This window comes from Podarcis tiliguerta (assembly GCF_965153285.1).
Source record: "Podarcis tiliguerta genome assembly, chromosome: 3".
Taxonomy (NCBI): domain Eukaryota; kingdom Metazoa; phylum Chordata; class Lepidosauria; order Squamata; family Lacertidae; genus Podarcis; species Podarcis tiliguerta.
Window position 1 is genome coordinate 111,753,606 of NC_139536.1, and position 26,079 is coordinate 111,779,684.

Sequence of the window (26,079 nt, forward strand, 5' to 3'; positions counted from 1 at the left end):
TTTTTGAAACCATAGTATCACATTTATGTGTAATTAAAGGTAAAGGGACCCCTGACCATTGGGTCCAGTCGCGGACGACTCTGGGATTGCGGCATTCATCTCACTTTATTGGCCGAGGGAGCCGGCATACAGCTTCCGGGTCATGTGGCCAGCATGACTAAGCCACTTCTGGCGAACCAGAGCAGTGCACAGAAACGCCATTTACCTTCCCGCCGGAGCAGTACCTATTTATCTACTTGCACTTTGACATGCTTTCAAACTGCTAGGTTGGCAGGAGCAGGAACAGAGCAACGGGAGCTCACCCCATCGCGGGGATTTGAACTGCCGACCTTCTGATCGGCAAGTCCTAGGCTCTGTGGTTTAACCCACACCGCCACCCGCGTCCCATATGTGTAATTAGCCCCTAAGTAAACAAGAGAATATGTTCCTGCCTTTTAAATTAATATTTGAAGAAGTCTATTTTAACAATTGACACTTTTGAATTATGGTGCTGGAGGAGACTCTTGAGAGTCCCATGGACTGCAAGAAGATCAAACCTATCCATACAAACATGAATCTGACCAAACTGCGGGTGGCAGTGGAAGACAGGAGTGCCTGGCGTGCTCTGGTCCATGGGGTCACGAAGAGTCGGACACGACTGAATAACTAAACAACAACAACAAACAATTTTAACAAACCCCAGGTTGATGGTGGTTGGAAGCTTAATAGACTTCCTTGTGGATTTCCTAGAAAATCGTTGCCCTCCCGCGATGCACTTAATGGCCTTCTTGATGTCTTTCACCCAGACATCTCTGTCCTCGAGATGAGAGGCTTGGAAGAAGTGGTCCTGTTGCTTGGCAGTAGTGAGCTTCATGACAAACTAGAAGAGAACCATTTCATAATGATTTACACTTGTCCAGTGCATAAGGGCTGCATGCACACTAGACCTTTAAAGCCCATTTTCCCCTTCAAAGAATTCTGGGCACTGCGGTTTGCTAAGTGCTGCTTGGAATTATAACTCTCTGAAAGGCAAATTACAATGCTCAGAATTCTTTGAGAGAAATAATGTGCTCTAAAGGTACAGTGTGTGTGCAGGTTACATATATTTGGTAGCACAGCTTATATTAACAAGCAACAAACAGAACAAGCATGCTCTCGCCTACTCAGAAGTAATTCCCACCAAGATCAATGGCGCATATGCCCAGGTAAGTATGTGTAGAGGTAAAGGGACCCTACTTATCTACTTGCACTTTGACGTGCTTTCGAACTGCTAGGTTGGCAGGAGCTGGGACCGAGCAACGGGAGCGCACCCCGTTGCGGGGATTCGAACTGCCAACCTTCTGATCTGCAAGTCCTAGGCTCTGTGGTTTAACCCACAGTGCCACCCGCGTCCCTTAGTATGTATAGAACTGCAGCCTAAATACAGCAGTATGAACTGCTTAAACTGGGCAAGCTGGGAAGGAACTGTAAAGTAGTATGGAACAGAATAGAATTTTTACACCATTATCTGCTCTTAGAATCATAGAATTGTAGAGTTGGAAAGAACTCTTAGGACCATCTCTAACCCCCTATATTGCAGGAATATGCAGCTGTCCCATCAAACCTGCAACCTTGGTTTGATCATGCACTACAGAAATAACCAGGAAACATTCATGCTGATTTATTGTTTATACACAAAGACACAACATAGCAAAATCTGGGTATCTAATTTATCTTAGGCTAGGGAATTAGCACAATCCACACACTATTGAAGAAAATAGGGTTGTATCCAAGGAGTGCTCAGAGTAGACCCATTGAAGTTAATGGAAATGACTTGGTTAGGTTCATTCATTTTAATGGGTTTGTTCTAAGTTGGATACAACCGTTTGAACTGAAAGGGACTTGGGATCACATGCATGCTTTCCAAAGTATTTTAAACTATTTTAAACTATTGCTCTCATGTTGCCCTTTCTGGAAAACTGCAGTGGTCTAATCATCTTTCTGACATCTCTGGCCAGACGGATATCTGAGAAAGGCACCGAGGACTCAGACTACTACAGTGTTCCAGGGTGGAAACACTGAATCAATTTGCCCCAGTCTTGGAAGACTAGCACAGTCTGATCTTGTACATATTGATTTAGAAAGAAATGGTCCCATTTCTTTCAGCAACAGTTACAGGGTCAGACTGATGTTCCTCCTAACTCAAGAGCTTTAGTTCCAGCCAACAATTCCTACTGCCCCTTACTCAGATATGTGAGTTTTTCGGAGACAGAGAAGCTGTCTCACCACAATATCAATAGTCCCCAGTTCTTTATCTGTGTGAAGAACTGCACTGTCGAAGTATAGTCGAGATGCATGCTGGACCTTAACAACTCTGTTTCATATAAATTCCCATAACAATAAAAATCTGTCAAGCAAGGGCTCATCCACCCTTCCGCCCATCCCATGCTTTGGTTTTCTGCTTTCCCCATCTTTCTAGACACAGGTCCAAGTGATTTTGCCATTGTCCCACCACAAAACTGGAACAGCAATCCATGAAAAACCCAAAGGCTACTTGTTTTGACTGGGTTACCCCAGGGGAAAGAGGCAGGGCAAACGGAATAAGCCCTGAGTCTATCCTTAGAAAGAAAACAACCAGCATTGTTTTCTTAGAACAGGGCTGGGGAAGGCCAACAGCTTTCCAAGTGTTGGTGGACTACAGCTCCCATCATCCCTGACCGTTGGCCGAGCTGGCTGAAGCTGATAGGTGTTTGAGTCCAACATCGTCCGGTTCCCCACCCTGTCTTAGCATTTTGCTGGGCTGAATTTGCATGACATCCTCTCTAAACACCAGGAAGGCTAGTATCAGCTTATGCAGCCAGCAAGATCTGACAATATCTTAACTACAGTGGAAACAACCTAATCCATAGCTTAAACCCCCCACCTTCCTGCCTGCTTTCTTCAGTGTAACTTCAGAAGACATGCATACTCACCATTCTTTTACCAAAATCCTGGCAGGGACTTGTGAAGGTGCTTCCCTTCAGAGGAATCATTCCTTTAGGGCTGTTGTCTGTCTTCTTCTTAAAGTATTCAATTCCGTCTTCTAACAAGACTACCCACATGGGTTTCCAGGTGTTAAACATGCTACCCTGTATGCAAACAAGTTTAAGGCAAAATTACCTATGCATCCTGTGACAATGCCAATGAAAGCATTTTTCATGAAGTTGCATCTAAATAAATCCTTATTTACCCAAAACATGTCAAGCACCTATCAATCCCCAAAGACACAAGGAGATTCTAAAAACAATGTAACATACAGTATTAGGGTTATTTATTCATTTCCCCACCCATACATTTAGATTGTTCCTTTCTTCTGTCGTGGAACCCAATGGTTCCCAAGCTTCTTCTTCTTTGGCAATCACTCATATCCGAGTAAGATGGTCCTCCATGAACATGGTTTTAACAGTGAGTCCGTAAGTGACTGTGGAGGCCAATTCTGGATCCACACACCCTTACACAACATGTCTTCCTCCCTTTCATCCTGAGTTTGAGCAAAACACCTTTGATAAAGGCTGTTCTCCAATTGGCTCGCATACCAGTGTTTTCCAATTGTTTATACTACATTTTTTAAAGATTTGCCTTGAGAGAGTCTTTAACCCACTTTTGTTGACCACCAGCATTACGCTTTCCATTTTTAAGTTCAGAATAGAGTAGTTGCTTTGGAAGACGATAATCAGGCATCTGAACAACATGACCAGTCCAACAAAGTTGATGTTGAAAGAATCATTGCTTCAACACTGGTGATCTTTGCATTTTCCAGTACACTGGTATTAGTTCACCTGTCTTCCCAAGTGATATGTAAAATTTTTTGGAGACACCATTGATGGATACTTTCAAGGAGTCGGAGATGGCGTTTATAAGCGGTCCATGTTTCACAAGCATGCAGTAAGGTTGTAGTACAATTGCTTTGGAAACAAGCATTTTGGTTTCCCTGCGAATGTCCCGGACCTCAAACACTGTGCACTTCAATCAGGAGAAAGCTGCACTCGCAGAGCTCAGGCGATGCTGGATTTCAGCATCAATGTCAGCCCTTGTGAAAAGATAACTGCTTGGGAACCATTGGGCACTTATCTTTTCACAAGGGCTGACACTGATGCCAAAATCCAAATCAAAACGCTGACCTTTAACGCTGATGCTTTAAAAGTACATCAAATGCGCTTTGAATATATGGGGCTGATCTGCCCTTAGGTGTGTATTCCACCTTTTAATGAAATGAAAGGGAGTATACAGCAGGCACAGACACAATAGAGGTTTGGGTTCCTGCAGAAGTCCTCTCCTCCTTTTTTCAGCTGCCATTCTGGAAGAATGCCTTACTCTTAAAAATTTTGATGTTTGCTGCACTGGGCTCCTCTGGGAAGAAGAGCAAGATGGAAATTAAATACCGTATTTTTTGCTCTATAAGACTCACTTTTTCCCTCCTAAAAAGTAAGGGGAAATGTGTGTGCGTCTTATGGAGCGAATGCAGGCTGTGCCGCTATCCCAGAAGCCAGAACAGCAAGAGGAATTGCTGCTTTCACTGCGCAGCGATCCCTCTTGCTGTTCTGGCTTCTGAGATTCAGAATATTTTTTTTCTTGTTTTCCTCCTCCAAAAACTAGGTGCGTCTTGTGGTCTGGTGCATCTTATAGAGCGAAAAATACGGTAACTAAGTAAATTGTGCTTATTCCTAGAGCTGGGAGAGGAATTTGACTGACCCGATATACAAACACCTTAGACAATATAATTTTTGTATCAAATGCCATGTGATCTCTGCGGTAGTCTGAAAAATAATAGGGGAGCAGGGGGTTAAGGGGAAAGGAGTGCTGAGCATTATGGAACAGCGGTTAGGTTAGAACAGCGTTTAGTGGTGACTTGCAATTTCGCAGTTCTGTATAAAGTGTGAAGCAACTAGCTTGGTTACTTAATTCTCACACTATACTGGCTGTTTTGAGGTTTCTCCAAGAAGCAAAAACTAACATACCGATCTATTAAGAAAGCAGGCATGTTCAGCTGTATGGCTTTAGGACAGGGTTTTAAAAACAAGATGTCCCTGATTATTCGACAGAGGCTGGTAGTTTGTGATTAGGAAAATAACATATATATGATCTATTGTGTACCTGTAAGTAGTGGCCAGCAGGATTGCACTACAACATAAAGCAGTTGAAAAGAAGAGGTCTCTAAAACCAGACCCACAAAGCTTTAATTAATTGCTGCCCATACAGGGGTTTCTGAATTATTTGATTCAATCGTGGTTTGAAGGCATAATGTTGGCTCAGTTCAGAAGCTCTGTACACACCACAGAAGGATGTCATTGCTTGCTCAGGTCAAGGTTGCTCCAGGGGATGGGATGGGAGGCAGAAAGGAGAGAGAAGCGGAAGGGCCAGAGAGGGCGCTATAAGGCTCAGGGACCAGCACGACTGCCTTTGAATGATGACTGCTCATTGACATTGGACAGTAATGTCACACTGAATATAACTGACCTGCATGAAGGACTCTGAGATTGGAAACAGAGAGACGGCAGGCACTTTTAATAAAAACACATTAGAAAGAAAAAGAAAAGGAAAGTCGCTTTGGATAGAAGGAGTTATGTTAACACAAAGGGCTCTGCTTGTTAGAAACCAGAGGCCTTTCTTATTGGAATAACAGGTTTGGAATTGCCCAAGAAAGATGTTAAATTATTTTTGTCTGCCACAACTGCTGCTCGTATTTTGTTAGCTAAAAAGTGGAAAGCCCAAGAATTACCAAAGATAGAAGAATGGCAGATGAAGATGATGGATTTCTCGGAGCTAGCCGACCTAAATGGAAGAGTCCGTGACCAGAAGGAGGAGGAGTATCAGGAAAAATGGACAAAATTTAATGATTACTTAGTTAAATATGTTAAGTTAAATTAACTGAAAACAGCTTGCAGATTCTTAATTGGCTTAGGATTTTATTTATGTTAAGTGATGAATTAATATGTTTAATTTCATAATATGAAGATCTAAGGATGTTAATGTCTAAGTTAAATTTTGTAAGAACTGCAATTTGGAAAACCGTTAAAAGGACATGCAATGAAATTCAACCAAGGGGAAGTGAGGAAGTCACTTAACAATGTTAATAAGAGTGATTTTCAATAAGGCTATGATTTATGTTTGTTTGTCTTATGCGTTTGTTTGTTTATAATGTTGTGAAAACCAATAAAAAGTTTTTGAAAACAAGCAAACAAAGGGCTCTTCTTGTTGCTGTGCTCACGGTAAAAGTTGAGCCCAGAATCCCTTTTCAGTGGCAGGGCAACGCCCTGAAACATGAGACATAACCATTCAAGAAAGTGCTTCAGAGCAGCACAGAGTGCCTTGCCCTCACCACAGTACAGTTATGGTCACATAATTGTACTCACATGAGATTAAGAAGCAAAACTTAACAGGGAAATCATGTAGTTTCCCCAGCACTTCTCAACTGAAGAAGTTGAGAAAACCACAAGGTGCTGTCCCGTGTGAAAGCGGGAAGCATTCTCTTTCGTTACAATATGTATGCTGTTTGTGACATGTAGTGCAATTCTGAGGACTAGTAGAGAGGCTGAATTCAACCCAGGGTTTGAGATTCTGTCCCCTGGTCACACACTCAGATTTACAGCCCACGGACTTACACTGAGCTTTCTTGAGTCCCAAGTAACTCAGTACAGTCATACCTCGGGTTACATACACTTCAGGTTACGTACGCTTTAGACTCCGCTAACCCAGAAATAGTACCTCGGGTTAAGAACTTTGCTTCAGGATGAGAACAGAAATAGCACAGCAGCAGTGCAGCGGCAGCAGGAGGCCCCATTAGCTAAAGTGGTACCTCAGATTAAGAACAGTTTCAGGTTAAGAACGGACCTCCGGAACGAATTAAGTACTTAACCTGAGGTACCACTGTATAGGGTTATAGCTTCAGAGGTCCATTGTATACCGTTAATTGCTTTCTCCGTAGCTTGCTGTTGTTACCTATTCATACTGTAAGGCTTCGCAATGCAAACCACTAGGCCGGTCCTGGTTAGGGTCAGGGACATCTGGAGATTTGGAGGCACATTTTGGCAAAGCAGTTTATATTAGCTGACAGGCAGCTTTTTGCAGTGAGAGATTTTACTTTCTTGGGCTCCATGATCACTGCAGATGGTGACAGCAGCCACGAAATTAAGAGACGCCTGCTTCTTGGGAGGAAAGCAATGACAAACCTAGACAAAATTTTAAAAAGTAGAGACATCACCTTGCCAACAAAGGCCCATATAGTAAAAGCTATGGTTTTCCCAGTAGTGATGTATGGAAGTGAGAGCTGGACCATAAAGAAGGCTGATCGCCGAAGAATTGATGCTTTTGAATTATGGTGCTGGAGGAAACTCTTGAGAGTCCCATGGACTGCAAGAAGATCAAATGCATCCATTCTTAAGGAAATCAGCCCTGAGTGCTCACTGGAAGGACAGATCATGAAGCTGAGGCTCCAATACTTTGGCCACCTCATGAGAAGAGAAGACTCCCTGGAAAAGACCCTGATGCTGGGAAAGATGGAGGGCACAAGGAGAAGGGGACGACAGAGGACGAAATGGTTAGACAGTGTTCTTGAAGCTACAAACATGAATCTGACCAAACTGCGGGTGGCAGTGGAAGACAGGAGTGCCTGGCGTGCTCTGGTCCATGGGGTCATGAAGAGTCGGACACGACTGAACGACTAAACAACAACAAAGCTTTTTGCTTCAGCGGCAGCACCATGACCAAGGCAAGGCAGCAGCCATTTCAGATCTCCCACAGTGACTCAAATGATGCTGCGTCTGATCAGCTGCTGCTGCCTGAGGGTGCTGGAAGCTGGCGCTGGGCCTGGTTAGGGATTCCTTGAAAGGGAAAGGGTTGCAGTTCAGAGCATACAGTATGCTTTGCAGACAAGAGGTTTCCTGTTTGATCCCTGGGGTGTCCAGGTAGGGCTGGAAAGTACTGAAGTCGTGGAGAGCTGCTGATCAGTGTCAACCATACTGAACTAGATTGATCAATACTAAGATTGTAGGACTTCTTACATGTATGGGATGTCCGTTCTTTGCGCACGAAGGCCAGAGAATCTTTGCTGCCTTCTGTGATACCTTACGGCTTATAATGGCAATGTTGTCCTATTTCATGTAGAGTCTGATTTTCTACATTGAAATCGTGGCTACTCTCTACTTCGGAATTGCTCCCAAAGTTCTATCCTCATACGCATAGTGCACCATCCTAAAAGAGACTCGTAGCCTCTGGTTTGGAAATAATTAATGGGAGATTTCATTTCTGAAAAGCTTGTAGGGCTTCACAGGTTGTGATGTACAGGAGAGACAAACTGTGCTCTCTAGAACTGATAATCAAATGACATGGGCTTTCTCTTCCTGGCACGCAGGCCTGGAGCTTGCAGGAATATTTCTAAGGCCAGCTGGAAGAAGTTTGGCTTTGGAAACCCCAAGCCCTGGAACCCAAACTGAGTTCATGTAGGGGAGGGAGGGATTGGTTTCATTTCCTGTGGTGTATCATAGAATCATAGAATCATAGAGTTGGAAGAGACCACAAGGACCATCGAGTCCAACCCCCTGCCAAGCAGGAAACACCATCAGAGCACTCCTGACATATGGTTGTCAAGCCTCTGCTTAACAACCTCCAAAGAAGGAGACTCCACCACACTCCTTGGCAGCAAATTCCACTGTCGAACAGCTCTTACTGTCAGGAAGTTCTTCCTAATGTCTAGGTGGAATCTTCTTTCTTGTACTTTGGATCCATTGCTCCGTGTCCGCTTCTCTGGAGCAGCAGAAAACAACCTTTCTCCCTCCTCTATGTGACATCCTTTTATATATTTGAACATGGCTAACATATCACCCCTTAACCTCCTCTTCTCCAGGCTAAACATGCCCAGGTCCCTTAGCCATTCCTCATAAGGCATCGTTTCCAGGCCTTTGACCATTTTGGTTGCCCTCCTCTGGACACGTTCCAGTTTGTCAGTGTCCTTCTTGAACTGTGGTGCCCAGAACTGGACACAGTACTCCAGGTGAGGTCTGACCAGAGCAGAATACAGTGGCACTATTACTTCCCTTGATCTAGATGCTATACTCCTATTGATGCAGCCCAGAATTGCATTGGCTTTTTTAGCTGCCGCGTCACACTGCCGCATCACACTGCTCATGTCAAGTTTGTGGTCAACCAAGACTCCTAGATCCTTTTCACATGTACTGCTCTCAAGCCAGGTGTCACCCATCTTGTTTTTGTGCCTCTCATTTTTTTTGCCCAAGTGCAATACTTTACATTTTTCCCTGTTAAAAGTCATCTTGTTTGTTTTTGCCCAGTTCTCTAATCTTTCAAGGTCGTAGTAGGTTAGTCAGATGGAAAAGAGGACAGAGCTCCTGTAACTTAAATAATTATATAGACGCAGAGCTACACTTGCTGAAATTCCTATGCAATTAGTAAAGAAGCAGGAGACCTGGCCTCTTTTGCATCTACAACCCCCCCCCCATGTGCTTTTGTTTTAACCCATTGTTGCTGACTCTTTCAATCAATCAAAGAACAGAGCCAAGACAGAAGCTCCCTGAATATTATTCTCAAATGAATAATACTTCTTTTCTTTTCTTTTTTTAGGAGGGGAAGAGATAGAAAACTAGAAGTGTGGCCTCTGGGCAACTTCCCCAAAATACCACTTCTCCTTTCCCTTGAGTCTGTTACACCACATGCCTAAACACAACGGCTGCTCCCAGATGCCCCACCTGCTGAAACCTGAGAGCTGTACCACATATATTCTGCTGGTAAGTCAAGCCCATGGCTAGCACGCCCCAGATGAGAAAGCCTCCCCACATCTGTTGTCATAACCCAGCCCCAGATAGATCTATTGATTTGGGTTCATTTGCATCTCATTTTTCCAACTTAGCTTCAGGTCATTTCTGCAGGAATGTGCAAATATTTATCTTTCTAAATTCCCGTGAAGACTTGCTCACATTTTAGTGCTAATTTCTCCCAGTAAACAATATTTTTTTTTGGTATGTGGAATTACTAACACATATATTTTTTGCAAAACACTCTCCCTGAATATAATGCATTTCTGTATGTTAATATTATTGTTATATGTATTTTTATCCACCTTTAACCCTCATATATTTCTTGGCTAGGGAAGTGGCAAAATTCAGAGAAGTGTGAATCTGGAAGAATGGCTGTGTTTTGCTTTGTGTATTCCCTAAATTCATTTCTTACCTTTGTAAGGAGCGTCTCCACCCCCATCGTTCTGCCCGGACGCTGAGGTCCAGCGCCAAGGGCCTTCTGGCGGTTCCCTCATTGCGAGAAGCAAAGCTACAGGGAACCAGGCAGAGGGCCTTCTCGGTAGTGGCGCCCGCCCTGTAGAACACCCTCCCATCAGATGTCAAAGCGATAAACAACTACCTGACATTCAGAAGACATCTTAAGGCAGCCCTGTTCAGGGAAGCTTTTAATGTGTGACATTTTAGTGTATTTTTGGTCTCTGTGGAAGCCGCCCAGAGTGGCTGGGGAAACTCAGCCAGATGGGCGGGGTACAAATAATAAATTTTATTATTATTATTATTATTATTATTATTATTATTATTATTATTATATAGCTGACTACATTCTAGCCATGTAAAAGTCAGAAGTATACACACACACACACACACACACACAGAGAGAGAGAGAGAGAGAGAACTTCATTCAGGCAAGCAAGAGGCATTATTGCAGGGAAAGAGCACATTCCAGTCAGGCAAAAGCATGTGGAGCATGGCTGCTGAGGGCAGTGGCCTGGAGAGTGTCCCAAGGGCCAGATAGAGATGCTAGGAGGGCCACATTCTACCCTAGACCTGAGGCCTCAGACCAGCACATCTCATGAATCACCCCCTTCCATATGAATCTGCTTGATTCTGAGGCCCTTCTGGTTTTCCCTTCACCAGCTAAAGAGAGGTCTTTTCAGTTGTGGCACCTAAACTATGGAATAGCCTGTGAAAAGAGGCCCCATGCCTTCTCCTGCTTTTAAGACTAATTCAACCCAGTGGCCATTTTTTTATTTGAGCCTTTGATATGTCTTTTGTCTGCTGTTGATAATGGTGTTTATAACACTGTGTTATGACACTGCTGTTTTCTTGTTAAGTTTGTTTTTAAGAAGAAGAAGAAGAAGAAGAAGAAGAAGAAGAAGAAGAAGAAGAAGAAGAAGAAGAATTTATTATTTATACCCCGCCCATCTGGCTGGGCTTCCCCTGCCACTCTGGGCAGCTTCCAACAAAACACTAAAATACAAAAACCTATTAAACATTAAAAGCTTCCCTAAACAGGGCTGCCTTCAGATGTCTTCTAAAAGTAGTTGTTTTTCTCTTTGACATCTGGTGGGAGGGCATTTCACAGGGTGGGTGCCACTACCAAGAAGGCCCTCTGCCTGGTTCCCTGTAACTTGGCTTCTCACAGCGAGGGAACCGCCAGAAGGCCCTCGGCATTAATTCTTATGAATTGCCCCAGAAAAGTAGGGTATAAATGTCCAAAATAAACTTTAGGCAAAGATGAAGCGCCAACTCTTTTGTTCTTGTTTGTGGCACTTAGAATTCCCCAACAGAAAAGCTTCTGCTTTGGCAAGTTCCTTATCAGCACACAAGAAGCCTCTTTTGGTTCCTCCCTTGCCATCTTAGTTGGTCTTGTGGTCTGGGCATTTCCTTGTAGGGTTTTCCTACCCATCAAACATTCCATCAATCCTGTGTTGTGGGATGTGGGTGTCAATAACCCCTGAGGATTCTCATTGGTTTAGAGAGAAAGATCACTTGCTTTAAGTTCAGCCTTCTGTGGTCTCATCCAGCATCATCAAATAAATATTTATTATTTGTACTTAAAGCCTGCCCTTCACCAGCTGATGCCAGCTTTTTTGGCTAACCCATCTTCTTGGATTATGATGTCTCTCTATCCAATTTCTCCACAACAGGCATAATTTCATACATAGAACCATAGAATTGTAGCGTTGGAAAGGACCACGAGGGTCATCTAGTCCAACCCCCTGAAATGAAGGAATCTTTTGCCCAACATGGGGCTTGAACCTCACTTCACGTGAGGTGAAGTGTCTCATGCTCTACCAACCGAGCTATCGTGGAAGAGGCATGTCTGTCCTGTCCCCCTGCCCTGCTTGCCATCGCATGCTCACAGAAAACAAAAGGCACTCTATATTTCAAACATAAATATTACCGAGATTAACGAAGGCTTTTACGTTCTACGTAAGTGCCCTGTCCTTCTGCCTGAGAGTCATAGCTCTGAGGTTCACAAGCTGAGGTTCATGGTTCTGAGGTTCTGAGGTTCTGAGGTTCATGGTGAACTCGGCATTCCAGTTTGCTCAGATCAAGCATTGCCCTCCCACAGCTTTTGTCCAAAATGGTTCTCACATACCTTCTTGACGAGGTATCCTTCCCTGATACGCCTCGGTTCTCGCTCCGGTTCCATCTCTGCGCTGCTCCTTCTGCTCCAGCAGAATTCAAACAGATCTGACAATGCAAAGGTTTCGCCGGCTGCATTTATACAGCTGTCACTTTCGCAAATCCCTCTGCTTGTTAATCACATGAAAGCAGGCTCATTTCCTCTTCCGGAAGAAGGAAATGCAGAATCATGTGTACGTGGTAAGTTAAGAACTTTTAAAAATACAGTATAAACTAATAATAACATTCTTTACACTGAGCTCTTAGCACAAACTGGGTGGGGGAAATAACCACCAATGTATTTTCTTTTTCCAGAAGTCTCAGAGAACAGAGCTTCTCTTGTTAAATTAAGTGAGCACACATTTTAAGAGGTGCTCTTGTCGAGTGGCAGCCTGGGATATTTGACCCAGACAAAAACAATGAAGTTCTCCTAAGGACCCGGCAGCAATGGTATCACAACACATCGTTTCAGCTTTGTTTAGGATAAAGAATATTGAGGTAGGATTCTCCCCGGATAACTCTGGTCACCAACTGAGGTTTAGTCAGCAAGCTCTGTTGCCTGTTCCATCCATCATCTTTGGATAGCAATGGTTATAAGCCATGCTTTCCCCCTGCCCATATGCTGATAGGTGGAGTTCAAGGTTGAAAGTCCTTAACAACACAGAGCAATGGATCCAAACTACAAGAAAGAAGATTCCACCTAAACATTAGGAAGAACTTCCTGACAGTAAGAGCTGTTCGACAGTGGAATTTGCTGCCAAGGAGTGTGGTGGAGTCTCCTTCTTTGGAGGTCTTTAAGCAGAGGCTTGACAACCATATGTCAGGAGTGCTCTGATGGTGTTTCCTGCTTGGCAGGGGGTTGGACTCGATGGCCCTTGTGGTCTCTTCCAACTCTATGATTCTATGATTCTATGAACTTGGGTCCAGGTTATTTTTTTAATTATTATTAAAGATTTTATTGTTTTACAGAAGTATGTGTAATGTCTCTCGTATTTTCTCCATGTAACATTTTTACAAATCAGTTTCATTTGTTGAGACATTAGAGGGGGAAAAGGGGTGGAGTGGGGGGGAAGATGGGTTGGGGTGGGGTCGGGTGGCGATGTTTCTATTTTGCTTAATGTATGTAGGGTTTGGTGTCAGCGTTGCTCGTACAGGTTCTCTGCTGTTCACTTGTGTTCCTTTGGTGGTGAGAGAGGTTGGGGTTGGCCTAGGGTGTGGTTGTTTGTGATTGGCTGTGGTGATCTTTGTTTTCATGTGTGAGTGGGGTGGGTGGGTGTTTTGGGTCCAGGTTATGTCAAGGTCTGCCTGGTGTCCCTGCCTGATCACCAAGGTCTCTGAGGGCATCACTGTTAGCAGTCTCCTATGGCATGGACACACGGCTCAAGTCCACCAGGAATCATGCATTCACTATTGTGGGCCCAAATTTGCGGGACTCCCTCCCAAATGAGGTCAGGCTGTCCCCACCCCTATTGAAATTCCAGTGCCAGCAGGCATGTTAACTCAATTCTGATTTTATCATTTTAACCTCTTTTCATTGTCTTGCATTACAGGACCTCCCTCTCTGAAATGTGGGGGTAACAACACTGACCATGATATATTTGCTTTAGTTTTCACATTGTGTTTAAATTGTGTACAGTGGTAATCTCAGGTTATGAACTTTATTCGTTCTGGAGGTCCATTCTTAACCTAAAACTGTTCTTAACCTGAAGCACCACTTTAGCTAATGGGGCTTCCCGCTGCCGCTGGAGCACGATTTTTCTTCTCATCCTGAAGCAAACTTCTTAACCTGAGGTACTATTTCTGGGTTAGTGGAGTCTGTATCCTGAAACATCTGTAACCTGAAGCGTCTGTAACCCGAGGTACCACTGTATTATAAACCACCCTGGAATTTATCTAGGGTGATATACAAATTCTCTAATAAAGAATCACTCAGGTATGACAACACATACATAATACAATAACAGCAGAGTGGAACATCTGCTCTTTGAGGGTTGCGGTCAGGATCACAATAGAATAAGTCACCTGAGGCATTTTGAACAACCAGATGCGGGGAGCCCCCTAGATGTTACTGGACTCCAGCATGGCCAACAGAAAGGTAGGACCTGTAGCTAAAAAAATCCTGGTGGGACCACAAGTTTCTCCAGCCCTGTTCTATATAAAAGACTAAATAAACCCCAAAGATGAAGCATTACTACAGAAGGAGAGCTCTGCTAGAATTCACTGCTTTTAAAAAGAAGCATATATAACATACAGGACATAATAATAATTTATTATTTGTACCCCGCCCATCTGGCTGGGTTTCCCCAGCCACTCTGGGCGGCTTCCAACAAAGATGAAAAATACACTAAAATGTCACATATTAAAAACTTCCCTGAACAGGGCTGCCTTCAGATGTCTTCTGAATGTCAGGTAGTTGTTTATTGCTTTGACATCTGATGGGAGGGCGTTCCACAGGGCGGGCGCCACTACCGAGAAGGCCCTCTGCCTGGTTCCCTGTAACTTGGCCTCTCGCAGTGAGGGAACCGCCAGAAGGCCCTCGGAGCTGGACCTGAGCGTCCGGGCAGAACGATGGGGGTGGAGACGCTCCTTCAGGTATACTGGACCGAGGCCGTTTAGGGCTTTAAAGGTCAGCACCAACACTTTGAATTGTGCTCAGAAACGTACTGGGAGCCAATGTAGGTCTTTCAAGACTGGTGTTATATGGTCTCGGCGGCCGCTCCCAGTCACCAGTCTAGCTGCCGCATTCTGGATTAGTTGTAGTTTCCGGGTCACCTTCAAAGGTAGCCCCACGTAGAGCGCATTGCAGTAGTCCAAGCGGGAGATAACCAGAGCATGCACCACTCTGGCAAGACAGTACGCATGCAGGTAGGGTCTCAGCCTGCATACCAGATGGAGCTGGTAAACAGCTGCCCTGGATACAGATTTGACCTGTGCCTCCATGGACAGTTGTGAGTCCAAAATGACTCCCAGGCTGCGCACCTGGTCCTTCAGGGGCACAGTTACCCCATTCAGGACCAGGGAATCCTCCACACCTGCCCGCCTCCTGTCCCCCAAAAACAGTACTTCTGTCTTGTCAGGATTCAACCTCAATCTGTTAGCCGCCATCCATCCTCCAACCAAGGTCAGAATAGTGTGCAATGGGAGAAGGATTTATTGCCACCGACACAATCCAGTGGTAGAACTCCAGTCATATTCACAACTGAAATGAATGTTCTAGCCATAGGGCATATTTTCCCAGGGACAAAGCACAAGACATTCAGTCCTTGAACAACTCAATATCCTCGCAAGGGCTGAGGAAAGATGTCAGGGTGTCCTGCAATAGCCGCATAAGAGCGGTATAGTTGCTGCAGGTTTTTTTGGGGTTTTAAAAATCACTGTTCCCGGTAAGATTTTAAAAATGCTTGCTTACTTCACCATAGTCTACTCGGCTGTTTTTTCTCAGTTATAGAAGCGCCCCCTTCTGGTACTAGAAGCAACCGGAGATATTTATAAAATGTTTGTTTCTATGGATGTACCTATTTCAGAATGCGTTTGTGTGACGGCCCCCTTTTCTTTCATTGTAGTCAAATGTGACACTAGACTGCTAAAGTTTCAGCTAAACTGGTATACGAAAAGCAAGGCTGTAACAGACTCTCCTACTACAGCTCAGGTTCGGACACACAAGTATTTTAGCGTTGCCATATTTCAAAAAGTAAAAACCAGGACAAACCGTAAATTGTTGAGGTTCTTAATTTTCCCCCCTCCCCCCTTTTTTTAGAAAAGTGCCAAAAAACGTTTTTTTTATTGACTTGCCTAAGATCCAGGACAAAGTGCTGCCTTTCAGACCCCCCCCCCCCCCGACCTCATTTCTGCCTTTGAAATCCCAGTAATGTCTGGGGAAATCCGGACATATGGCAGCCCTAGAGTATTTAAACCCATCTTTGAACACCTACGGATTATCTTGCTGCATATACTGTTTCTTAAAGCCCTGGATAAATTTCACATCTTATAGCAAATTTGAATTGTTATTTTTTCCACTAGGAAAAGCCCTCATATACGTGCATCCTAATCTTCCTAGAGGTTTGATATGCATTCAACTTTAGGGTAGCCAGTTGACCAGAAAAAAAATGTCTAAAGATTTTTCTCTCAGTGCTGTTGGGGTGCATTTGACCATGGGCAGACTTTGGTAATACAGTGCCCTGGGTGAGGACAAAATTTGGTGCCCCACCCTTCAATATTTCTTATTTTCACAATAATTCATTTTGGTACACTTGTTTTTTAGAGATCTCCTCAGAATGTACCATATAAATATAGGTGGTATTATTATTATTATTATTATTATTATTATTATTATTATTATTATCAGAGTGCTCTGATGGTGTTTCCTGCTTGGCAGGGGGTTGGACTCGATGGCCCTTGTGGTCTCTTCCAACTCTATGATTCTATGATTCTATGATTATTATGAAAGCCAGAGAGTTCTAGAAAAACACCTACTTCTGCTTCATTGACTATGCAAAAGCCTTTGACTGTGTCGACCACAGCAAACTATGGCAAGTTCTTAAAGAAATGGGAGTGCCTGATCACCTCATCTGTCTCCTGAGAAATATCTATGCGGGACAATAAGCAACAGTTAGAACTGGATATGGAACTGATTGGTTCAAAATTGGGAATGGAGTACAACAAGGCTGTATATTGTCTTCCTGCTTATTTAACTTATATGCAGAATTCATCATATGAAAGGCTGGGCTGGATGAATCCGAAGCCAGAATTAAGACTGCTGGAAGAAATATCAACAACCTCAGATATACAGATGGCACAACCTTGATGGCAGAAAGTGAGGAGGAATTAAAGAACCTCTTACTGAGGGTGAAAGAGGAGAGTGCAAAATATGGTCCAAAGCTCAACATCAAAAAAACTAAGAGCATGGCCACTGGTCCCATCACCTCCCGGCAAACAGAAGGGGAAGAAATGGAGGCAGTGAGAGATTTTACCTTCTTAGGTTACATGATTACTGCAGATGGTGATAGCAGTCACAAAATTAAAAGACGCCTGCTTCTTGGGAGAAAAGCAATGATAAACCTAGACAGCATCTTAAAAAACAGAGACATCATCACCTTGCTGACAAAGATCTGTATAGTTAAAGCTATGGTTTTCCCAGTTGTGATGTATGGAAGTGAGAGCTGGACCATTAAGAAGGCTATTCGCTGAAGAATTGATGCTTTTGAATTATGGTGCTGGAGGAGACTCCTGAGAGTCCCATGGACTGCAAGAAGATCAAATGCATCCATTCTTAAGGAAATCAGCCCTGAGTGCTCATTGGAAGGACAGATCCTGAAGCTGAGGCTCCAATACTTTGGCCACCTCATGAGAAGAGAAGACTCCCTGGAAAAGACCCTGATGTTGGGAAAGATGGAGGGCACAAGGAAAAGGGGACAACAGAGGACGAGATGGTGGGACAGTGTTCTTGAAGCTACCAGCATGAGTTTGACCAAACTGCGGGAGGCAGTGGAAGACAGAAGTGCCTGGCGTGCTCTGGTCCATGGGGTCACGAAGAGTCGGACATGACTAAACGACTGAAGAACAAAATTTATTATTATTATTATTATTATTATTATTATTATTATTATTACTTTGCGCCCCCTCAGCTTGGCAAGCAGAGAAGAGCAGAGTCAAAACCTGCTTGCCAGAATTATAATAAGAGGGTAACAAATCTACATAGCCGTTGATTCTGTTAAGGCTATAAAAAAACCCAGTTGTTTCTCTAAGCAGGAGAAAAATCCCAAAAGGTATGAAATGAGCTAACAAAAACACACACCCCACAATGCCACAACTGAGCTCACAGCCTGCAATATAAATTTCACAGGATGTTATTTTTAGAGAAGAGCAGACTTTCAGCTTCATTCTACTAATTAAAGCGCAGAAGCCTTCCCAAACCAAATGAGTCTAAACAAATGCACACAACAGACACATTTCCCAGTTTCCCCTCACTGTTCCAGATACTCTGGCAGCCACATCTGGATGGCCACAAGCTGAGAAAGGCAGAAAACAGAAAAACGTAATATGCCCCGGAGCCAAGCTAAAGGGTTGCGTTGAATGTATTGCTTGCTGCACATGAGGTCGCATAGTCAGGGAGGTGACATGTAAGCCCAGCTCTTTGGTTGTGGCTCTGGAGCAGATGCAGTTTTGCTGCCTCAAAAGACAGTGTGCTAGTTAAGAAACTAACATTTCTACGAGTCTCACATTCCCCGCCATGCGCACACATGAATATGGAGAAGTCAGAATGCAGTAGTGAAGGAATGGGTTTCTGTGTAGTCAGTTTGAAACGGACCCCAAACCCCCCTTTTCTTCTTCCTCCAAGGGAGCATTTCTAAAATGCATTAACTTGAGCTGTTGAGCAAAATGCATAACAAGAACACAGCTGTATAAACAAAGCTCTCTCCTTTATCAGTTATGGCAAAGGATGACCTTGGCTGTTCCAGTGGAGTAGGGATGACATGTCCGGGTCTTACCTTACCACACTCTGACGCACAGACCTAGTCCGGGAACAGCACCAGAGTGTGTTCTTGGAGTTGGTGACCTCTTGCTCCAAGATAAGAGTATAGGAACAGGAATATCCTTTTATGGTCAGAAGTACAGGAAGGAAAACCCTTTAATGGTTAAGAGTACTGGAGCAGGAACATCTGTGATGTCAACCTGCGTGTACAAGCTGACGTGTCTGGATTCCTGGGGAAGGGGGGAAGAGGGTGCCTGGAGGATATATATACAGTGGTACCCCGCAAGACGAATGCCTCGGAAAACGAAAAACTTGCTAGACGAAAGGGTTTTTCGTTTTCTGAGGTGATTCGCAAGACGGATTTTCCAAAGGGCTTGCTTCGCTAGACGAAACAGTCCTGCCTCTCCTGTCATGGCAACGGTCGCACGCTCGCTTCCCCGCTCCTCCGGCTCCCTTCCACCTTCCTGCTGACGGCTCCTCCGGCTCCCTCCCACCTTCCGGCCGACCTGCCGACCTTCCGACCTTCCGGCTGCCTCGCGCCGCTGCCCACCGCCCTCGCACGCTCCCCTCAGAGAGCCGTTGCCGCCAGCAGCCAGCGTTGCAGCCGGAGTCGCGCTCCTGAGCCCCGCCGCCCTCCAGCAGCCGCGTCGCACGGTGTCCACAAGGCGCGGGTGAGTCCAAGGACCGGCTGCGGCAGCTGCCCTGCTTCTCCCCACCCCTCCCCGCTGTGGTGCTTCGCAAGATGAAAAAACTCGCTCTACGAAAAAACTCGCAGAACGAATTAATTTCGTCTTGCGAGGCACCACTGTACTGCATGAAATCTCTTATTTCTTTGGACTTGCTGTGGGCTGACCACGCAAGTGCCTTTCTGCTGCTCTGGAGAGCAGAAATAAAGAACTCCTTCTCTGAACCAACCCTTGGTGTCATTTGACTTCCTTCCTCCCGTCCGGGAGCAATGCAGAGCCCACCAATCGGTAAAGTCTAATAAGGCTACAGTAGGGACATAAAGCCAATGCAATAGGGTGCAACAGAGCCAGATTCTGGTGGCAATCTTAGGAGCATAGAAAGTTCTCTTGTATAGAGAACACATTGGTCCAGTTGGCTCCATATTGTCAACACTGACTGCCAGCAGCTGTCCATAGTTTCAGGCAGGGGTCTTTCCCTGTCCGACCTGTGGATGCTGTGGGTTTAAACTGAGGCTTTTGGCATGCAAAACACGTGCTCTACCACTGAGCTAAGGTCCTCCCTGTTGCATTGTAAAAATTGACTTGCTCATTCTTATGGTTCAAGGCAAGCTGCAGGTGGGAGGATCAGGCATTGCATTAGCAGCTAGTGTTAATGGAGAAATCTGAGGGCTCCCTTGGACAAAAAACAAGGACACCAGCCAGGAATACCAGAGCAAAACAGCAGCCAGTAGGCTTGGTCTTTATTGAAGACTGTCGCGACAGGACTCCCACCTGCCACCAGGTGAAACAAGATGGAAGCCCTGAACAAAAGGAGACCTCAACTTTTATTAGTTACTAATCCCCCAAGCTACACCCCTAGAACTACATCACAACTACATCATGACTACATCATTGACACATCACAAAAAGGAGGGGTTGAGGGAGGAGTTGTGGTGGTAACCTGAGTGTCTTCTCACCTGGCCAGTTCCGCCTTTCCCCCTCCCCATGAGTACTTTCCAGTGGACAAAGGGGAGTTTGCAGTATCCTGCCCCCAGAGGGAAGAGCTGATCATTGTCCTTTGTCTCAGTCCGTGCTGAATCCACTCCCATATGCAAGTTCTTTGTGACCTTGATGGTCTTCTGTCTGGGACCATCACGGTTGGCATGCCAACTGGGTAGGGCTCCTGAGTACGTGTTGGTACGCTCAAGGGATTATGGCCACCCTGTATCAAACCTTCTCCCTTTGGTAGTCCTTTCGTCATGGAGCAAAATAAAAGTGGAACGGTGTAGATCCGATGTACGGTTGATTTTCTATGAATTAATAACAGAAACATCACGTATGTCGTATGTGAGTGTGTGTGTATGTGTGTGTGTGTGTCGAGTTTGTACAAACTAAATGACTGGGGGGGGGTGGTTCCTGCAACACTAGCATTGCCTGGCAGCTGACATTTACTAGAGCCTATGCCATCAAGGTCAACTACTGACCCCACTCCCCAAAATGTCCTACTTACACAGAGCCTGATTTGCAAATATGTTCAAAATAGATGCTTTGCAGGAGAGTGCAAACTCACTCAGGGCAACAAATGAAGCAGTGACTCACACTAAAGTGAATAGATTTTGTCCTCTAGTCTTCCATTCATCTTGGCCACAAGCTGGGTGAAGCAATTTAGGTACAACATTATTATTTCAGTTTAAAGCATTCTTAAACCCCCCACTTTCTCAGGTTAAGCTACTTAATCATAGCACCAGCAGCAGAGATGAGCCTTGAGGCGTTGATGGGCTACTTGAGTACACAATGGGAAAGAAGGAGGGGAGAACTCTGCCACTCTCCCTCCTCGTGGTGGTGGGTGTCTCCACCACTGGTGCTGCTGGCTGGGGAGAGGAACAGGTCTTAGACAAGCGATGCAGAACTGGTGGTCTTGCAGATGCTCTTGGACGTCCATCAGACCCAGCCAACATGGCCAATGGTCAAGGAAAATGGTGTTGTCCATTAGCATCTCCAGGGCATTAGACTAACAAGCTACAGTAAAAAGGTGGAGAAGAATCAACCTAGAAGCACAGAGGTCTCGTGCGCCCACTGCTGCTAAACCCAAATATTGAAAACTATGCGATAAAATTTCCAAGGCACAAGTTTTTCTAGATTTAATTAGATTTTTTCTAACATTTTCATTTCTGTCCTTTTTTGTTTCATTAAAGCCTGGGTTTTTCTCAGGCTTTTTATTTCCCAAAGCAAGCAGGGGAGAGTCGCAGGGCAGTCATTCTATTTTAGACCTAGCCTGGTTATTTCTCAAGCGGCACCCAGTTGTGACAGTGACTCAACAAGTGCTCATAAGATGCACTACAGTGGTACCTTGGGTTACATACGCTTCCGGTTACATACGCTTCAGGTTACAGACTCCGCTAACCCAGAAATAGTGCTTCAGGTTAAGAAGTTTGTTTCAGGATGAGAACAGAAATCGCGTGGCGGCAGCAGGAGGCCCCATCAGCTAAAGTGGTACTTCAGGTTAAGAACAGTTTCAGGTTAAGTACGGACCTCTGGAACGAATTAAGTACTTAACCCGAGGTACCACTGTAATTGTTTATTTTGTTTCTCTTTAAAATGTCTAAGAGTAGGTCTGTAGCCCTTGCCCCCGAAAATGTATTCCTATGCCTATTATTAAAATGTGAAAAGGAGATCTTGGGGGCAGGAGTTTTATTAAATACAGTGGCCATAAATGGATTAGTCTCAATAGACAGTTAACAAGATCTATATTTATCACATGACCATAGCAGTAGACCTTTAATAAGCACAATAATTATCAAATGTTTAATTTGGACATGAGGAAACACTCGTCACTTACTTGTGGAGGACTTGTGTACAGTGGTACCTCGGGTTACATGCACTTCAGGTTACAGACTCCGCTAACCCAGAAATATTACCTCAGGTTAAGAACTTTGCTTCAGGATGAGAACAGAAATCATGCTCTGGTGGCGCGGCGGCAGTGGGAGGCCCCATTAGCTAAAGTGGTGCTTCAGGTTAAGAACAGTTTCAGGTTAAGAACAGACCTCCGGAATGAATTAAGTTCTTAACCTGAGGAAGCACTGTATATGCAAATATGTGTGTGCCCACCCTTGCTTACGACAACTGAGAGCAAAAAGGCTCTGAAAGCAGTTGGGCTCCCAAGGACTGAGTGCCAAATTTACTTCAATGAAGCATTATGACAAAGCCACAGCACTGATAGAACTTGGCCCACATTTAATTAATGAGATGAAAAAGAAAGAGCTTTATTCTTGGTCTATTTATTTACATCATTTATTATTCCTATCACTCTTATTTATCAAACCCAATAAAAAGTTAGATAAGGAGGGAGGGAGGGATGGAGGTAAATAATAGATAGATGATATAGGTGATAGATTAGATACTGTAGATAGATATAGATAGATGATAGACAGATGATACAGATGATACAGATGATAGATTAGATACTGTAGATAGATATAGATAGATGATAGATGATAGATTGATGATAGATGATAGATAGATAGATAGATAGATAGATAGATGATAGATAGATGATACAGATGATAGATTAGATACTGTAGATAGATATAGATAGATGATAGATAGATGATAGATTGATGATAGATGATAGATAGATAGATAGATAGATAGATGATAGATGATAGATAGATGATACAGATGATAGATTAGATACTGTAGATAGATATAGATAGATGATAGATAGATAGATGATAGATAGATAGATAGATGATAGATAGATGATAGATAGATGATACAGATGATAGATTAGATACTGTAGATAGATATAGATAGATGATAGATAGATAGATGATAGATAGATAGATGATAGATAGATAGATAGATAGATAGATAGATAGATAGATAGATAGATGATAGATGATAGATAGATAGATAGATAGATAGATGATAGATAGATAGATGATAGATAGATGATACAGATGATACAGATGATAGATTAGATACTGTAGATAGATACAGATAGATGATAGATAGATGATAGATAGATGATAGATAGATAGATAGATAGATAGATAGATAGATATAGATAGATAGATATAGATGATAGATAGCGCTCTTAGTAGCTCTACCACTCTCAGAAGCTTGAGGAGATACTGGCCCAGGAGAGGGCATTCTCTGAAGGACCACCTCATTTGTGGAACTCCCTCTCCACTGTCATGCATCTGTCACCTTCATGACACAGATTTCCTTGAAAGCACTTCAGAACCCTGGTCTTCGACACTTGAGACATATATTTTCAGGACCCACAACATTTTTGTAATGGTAAGTTATCTCAAACTGTTCTCATCTTCTGTAGCTGCAACAAAACATCTCTCTCCCATATCGGTCTCCACAGCCACAGCAGGCTCTATAACCTTCCAACCATTTGACTTCACCCCCAAAAGTGCACTCCTCCACTGTCTCCCAAAACATATGGATGACAACAACCTACCCAGGGATTTTTGAGTGAAGAGTAGGTCAACAACAGCAACAACAACAAATTATGCTGCAAAACTCCCAGGACAAGAAAAGAAAAATGCCACTCTCCCTTTGTCTACATAAAGCTATTTGTTCTAATGGAATAAATATAAAAGGCTGGCAATGGATTTAAACTCATTATAGATCCGGCCTATTGTTTAGGAGAAGAGCAATTTCAAATCAATATTTTCAGCTCCACACAATTTACCCAGGCATGATATGCCCCACTCAAGCGAGAGTTCTAATTGATTAATCATTCTAGCCAATGTGCTAGCCAATGTTCTGGCATTCTGCCTTCTGCTATTAGTTGTGCTAATAGTTTGACTTTTTGTTTCTATGCATAGAAACAAATGTGTTATCATTTGTTACTCCTCAATTGGATAATGAAATGTTAGATTAGCTGGGACTCACAAGATTTGGGCTCTGTAGGAATTAAAATACAGTAGTACCTGGGGTTACATACGCTTCAGGTTACATACGCTTCAGGTTACATACACTTCAGGTTACACACTCCGCTAACCCAGAAATAGTGCTTCAGGTTAAGAACTTTGCTTCGGGATGAGAACAGAAATCGTGCTTCGGCGGCGCGGCAGCTGCAGGAGGCCCCATTAGCTAAAGTGATGCTTCAGGTTAAGAACAGTTTCAGGTTGAGAACAGACCTCCGGAACGAATTAAGTACTTAACCTGAGGTACCACTGTAGCTAGGGGGAGGGAGTTTACATTGAGTAGCTGTCTTTTAGCAGTGTGTAAATCAGTTTCTTAGTTGGTAACTGTCCACATCTATGGTGCTGAAAGAACCCTGGGTGTCTAGACAGGAGCAACTTTCAACCCCATGTCAATAATTTACATTGCTAAGACATACTTAGAGCTAAGTTAAACATTTTTATAATGGCAATGATCCCATCATTGCTGTTTTTTTAATTCTAGTCCTCTTCTCACATGCCAGCACCAGTATTGTACTTGTTGTTTGCCAGGCATTTTCACTCCCTGCTCCATATACTTTCGATTCTCCAAATCTGTTTTGCAACGTATTATGGTAACTTTCCTTGTTGGCCAATTTATCATGTTGGTATGACACAGCCAGATGCCTTCGTCACCTACAATTACACAAGTGTTCTAAGGGTGTGTCCTCACGATGACTCTGCACAAATGACCTACTTTTTTAGTACAGCCTTAACTGCCCATTTGCCAGTACAGTCAGAATGATCAATGAGTGGTAAAAGAGCAATTTGCCCTGTTTTCCCAGTGCAAGTGGCTGGGCATCTATCTATCTATCTATCTATCTATCTATCTATCTATCTATCTATCTATCATCTATCTATCATCTATCAATCTATCTATATCTTTCTATCTATCATCTATCTACTAACTTTGCATTTAAAATATAAGTTCAAATAATAATAGCTGTAGCAGTAAGCAGGTGCTACAATATGAACCCTGACCTTAAAAATGTAGTACTCGCAAGCATTTAGAATGAGGCCCAAATACAAGATGATATCCTGACCACCCCCTCACCCTCATCATGTGATATAAAGTGGTATATCTCAGTTCATCATAACTGTACTGTTTATGATCAACACAGTACTATGGATTTTTCAAACACCCCAAAACTGAATTTAGGTAAATTTGGGGGGAAATAATTCAGTACAAATGTAAACTCCACTCTTGAAAATAGCTGATGCTCCCCTTTCTCATGCACACTTTTCATGTACAATTCACATTAAATTGCTTTTTAGTTCCATGTCCCATCTCTCAAAACAATGCTGAAACAAAATTTTAAAATTCCTTCCAGTGGCAGCTTTGTTGTTGTTGTTTAGTCGTTTATTCGTGTCTGACTCTTCGTGACCCCATGGATCCATCATCTGGACTAGATGATTTGAAACGCTTGAGACAAAACAGTGCATTCTATTTGTGATTTTGGCAAATGTAGTGTGATTCAGTGGGTGAGTTTCATAATCAGGTTGAATATCTATGAGGAGTGGCGGTGAGGGGGACACCTCTGGACTACTCTCTCCTGTCTTCCCTGACCTTGCAGGCTAGGGCTGATGGGAACTGGAGTCAAACAACATCT

General features: G+C 43.6%; 1 protein-coding gene and 1 long non-coding RNA gene across 2 annotated transcripts in view; one reads left to right on the forward strand and one right to left on the reverse strand.

Moving 5' to 3' along the window:
- PLEK (pleckstrin) overlaps window positions 1-12,514 on the reverse strand; it is a 30,666-nt gene extending 18,152 nt beyond the window's left edge. Inside the window, exons 1-3 of the mRNA XM_083435450.1 lie at window positions 12,349-12,514; window positions 2,931-3,086; window positions 678-859 (exon numbers count right to left, since the gene is read on the reverse strand). Of these exons, the coding sequence (XP_083291576.1) occupies window positions 678-859; window positions 2,931-3,086; window positions 12,349-12,402 (392 nt within the window). The 5' untranslated portion in view covers window positions 12,403-12,514. The remainder of the gene's footprint in view (window positions 1-677; window positions 860-2,930; window positions 3,087-12,348) is intronic.
- LOC310675272 overlaps window positions 1-13,000 on the forward strand; it is a 35,540-nt gene extending 22,540 nt beyond the window's left edge. The window contains exons 2-3 of the long non-coding RNA XR_014510017.1: window positions 9,571-9,734; window positions 12,690-13,000. This is a non-coding gene — a long non-coding RNA (uncharacterized lncRNA). The remainder of the gene's footprint in view (window positions 1-9,570; window positions 9,735-12,689) is intronic.
- The last annotated feature ends 13,079 nt before the right edge of the window (window positions 13,001-26,079 follow it).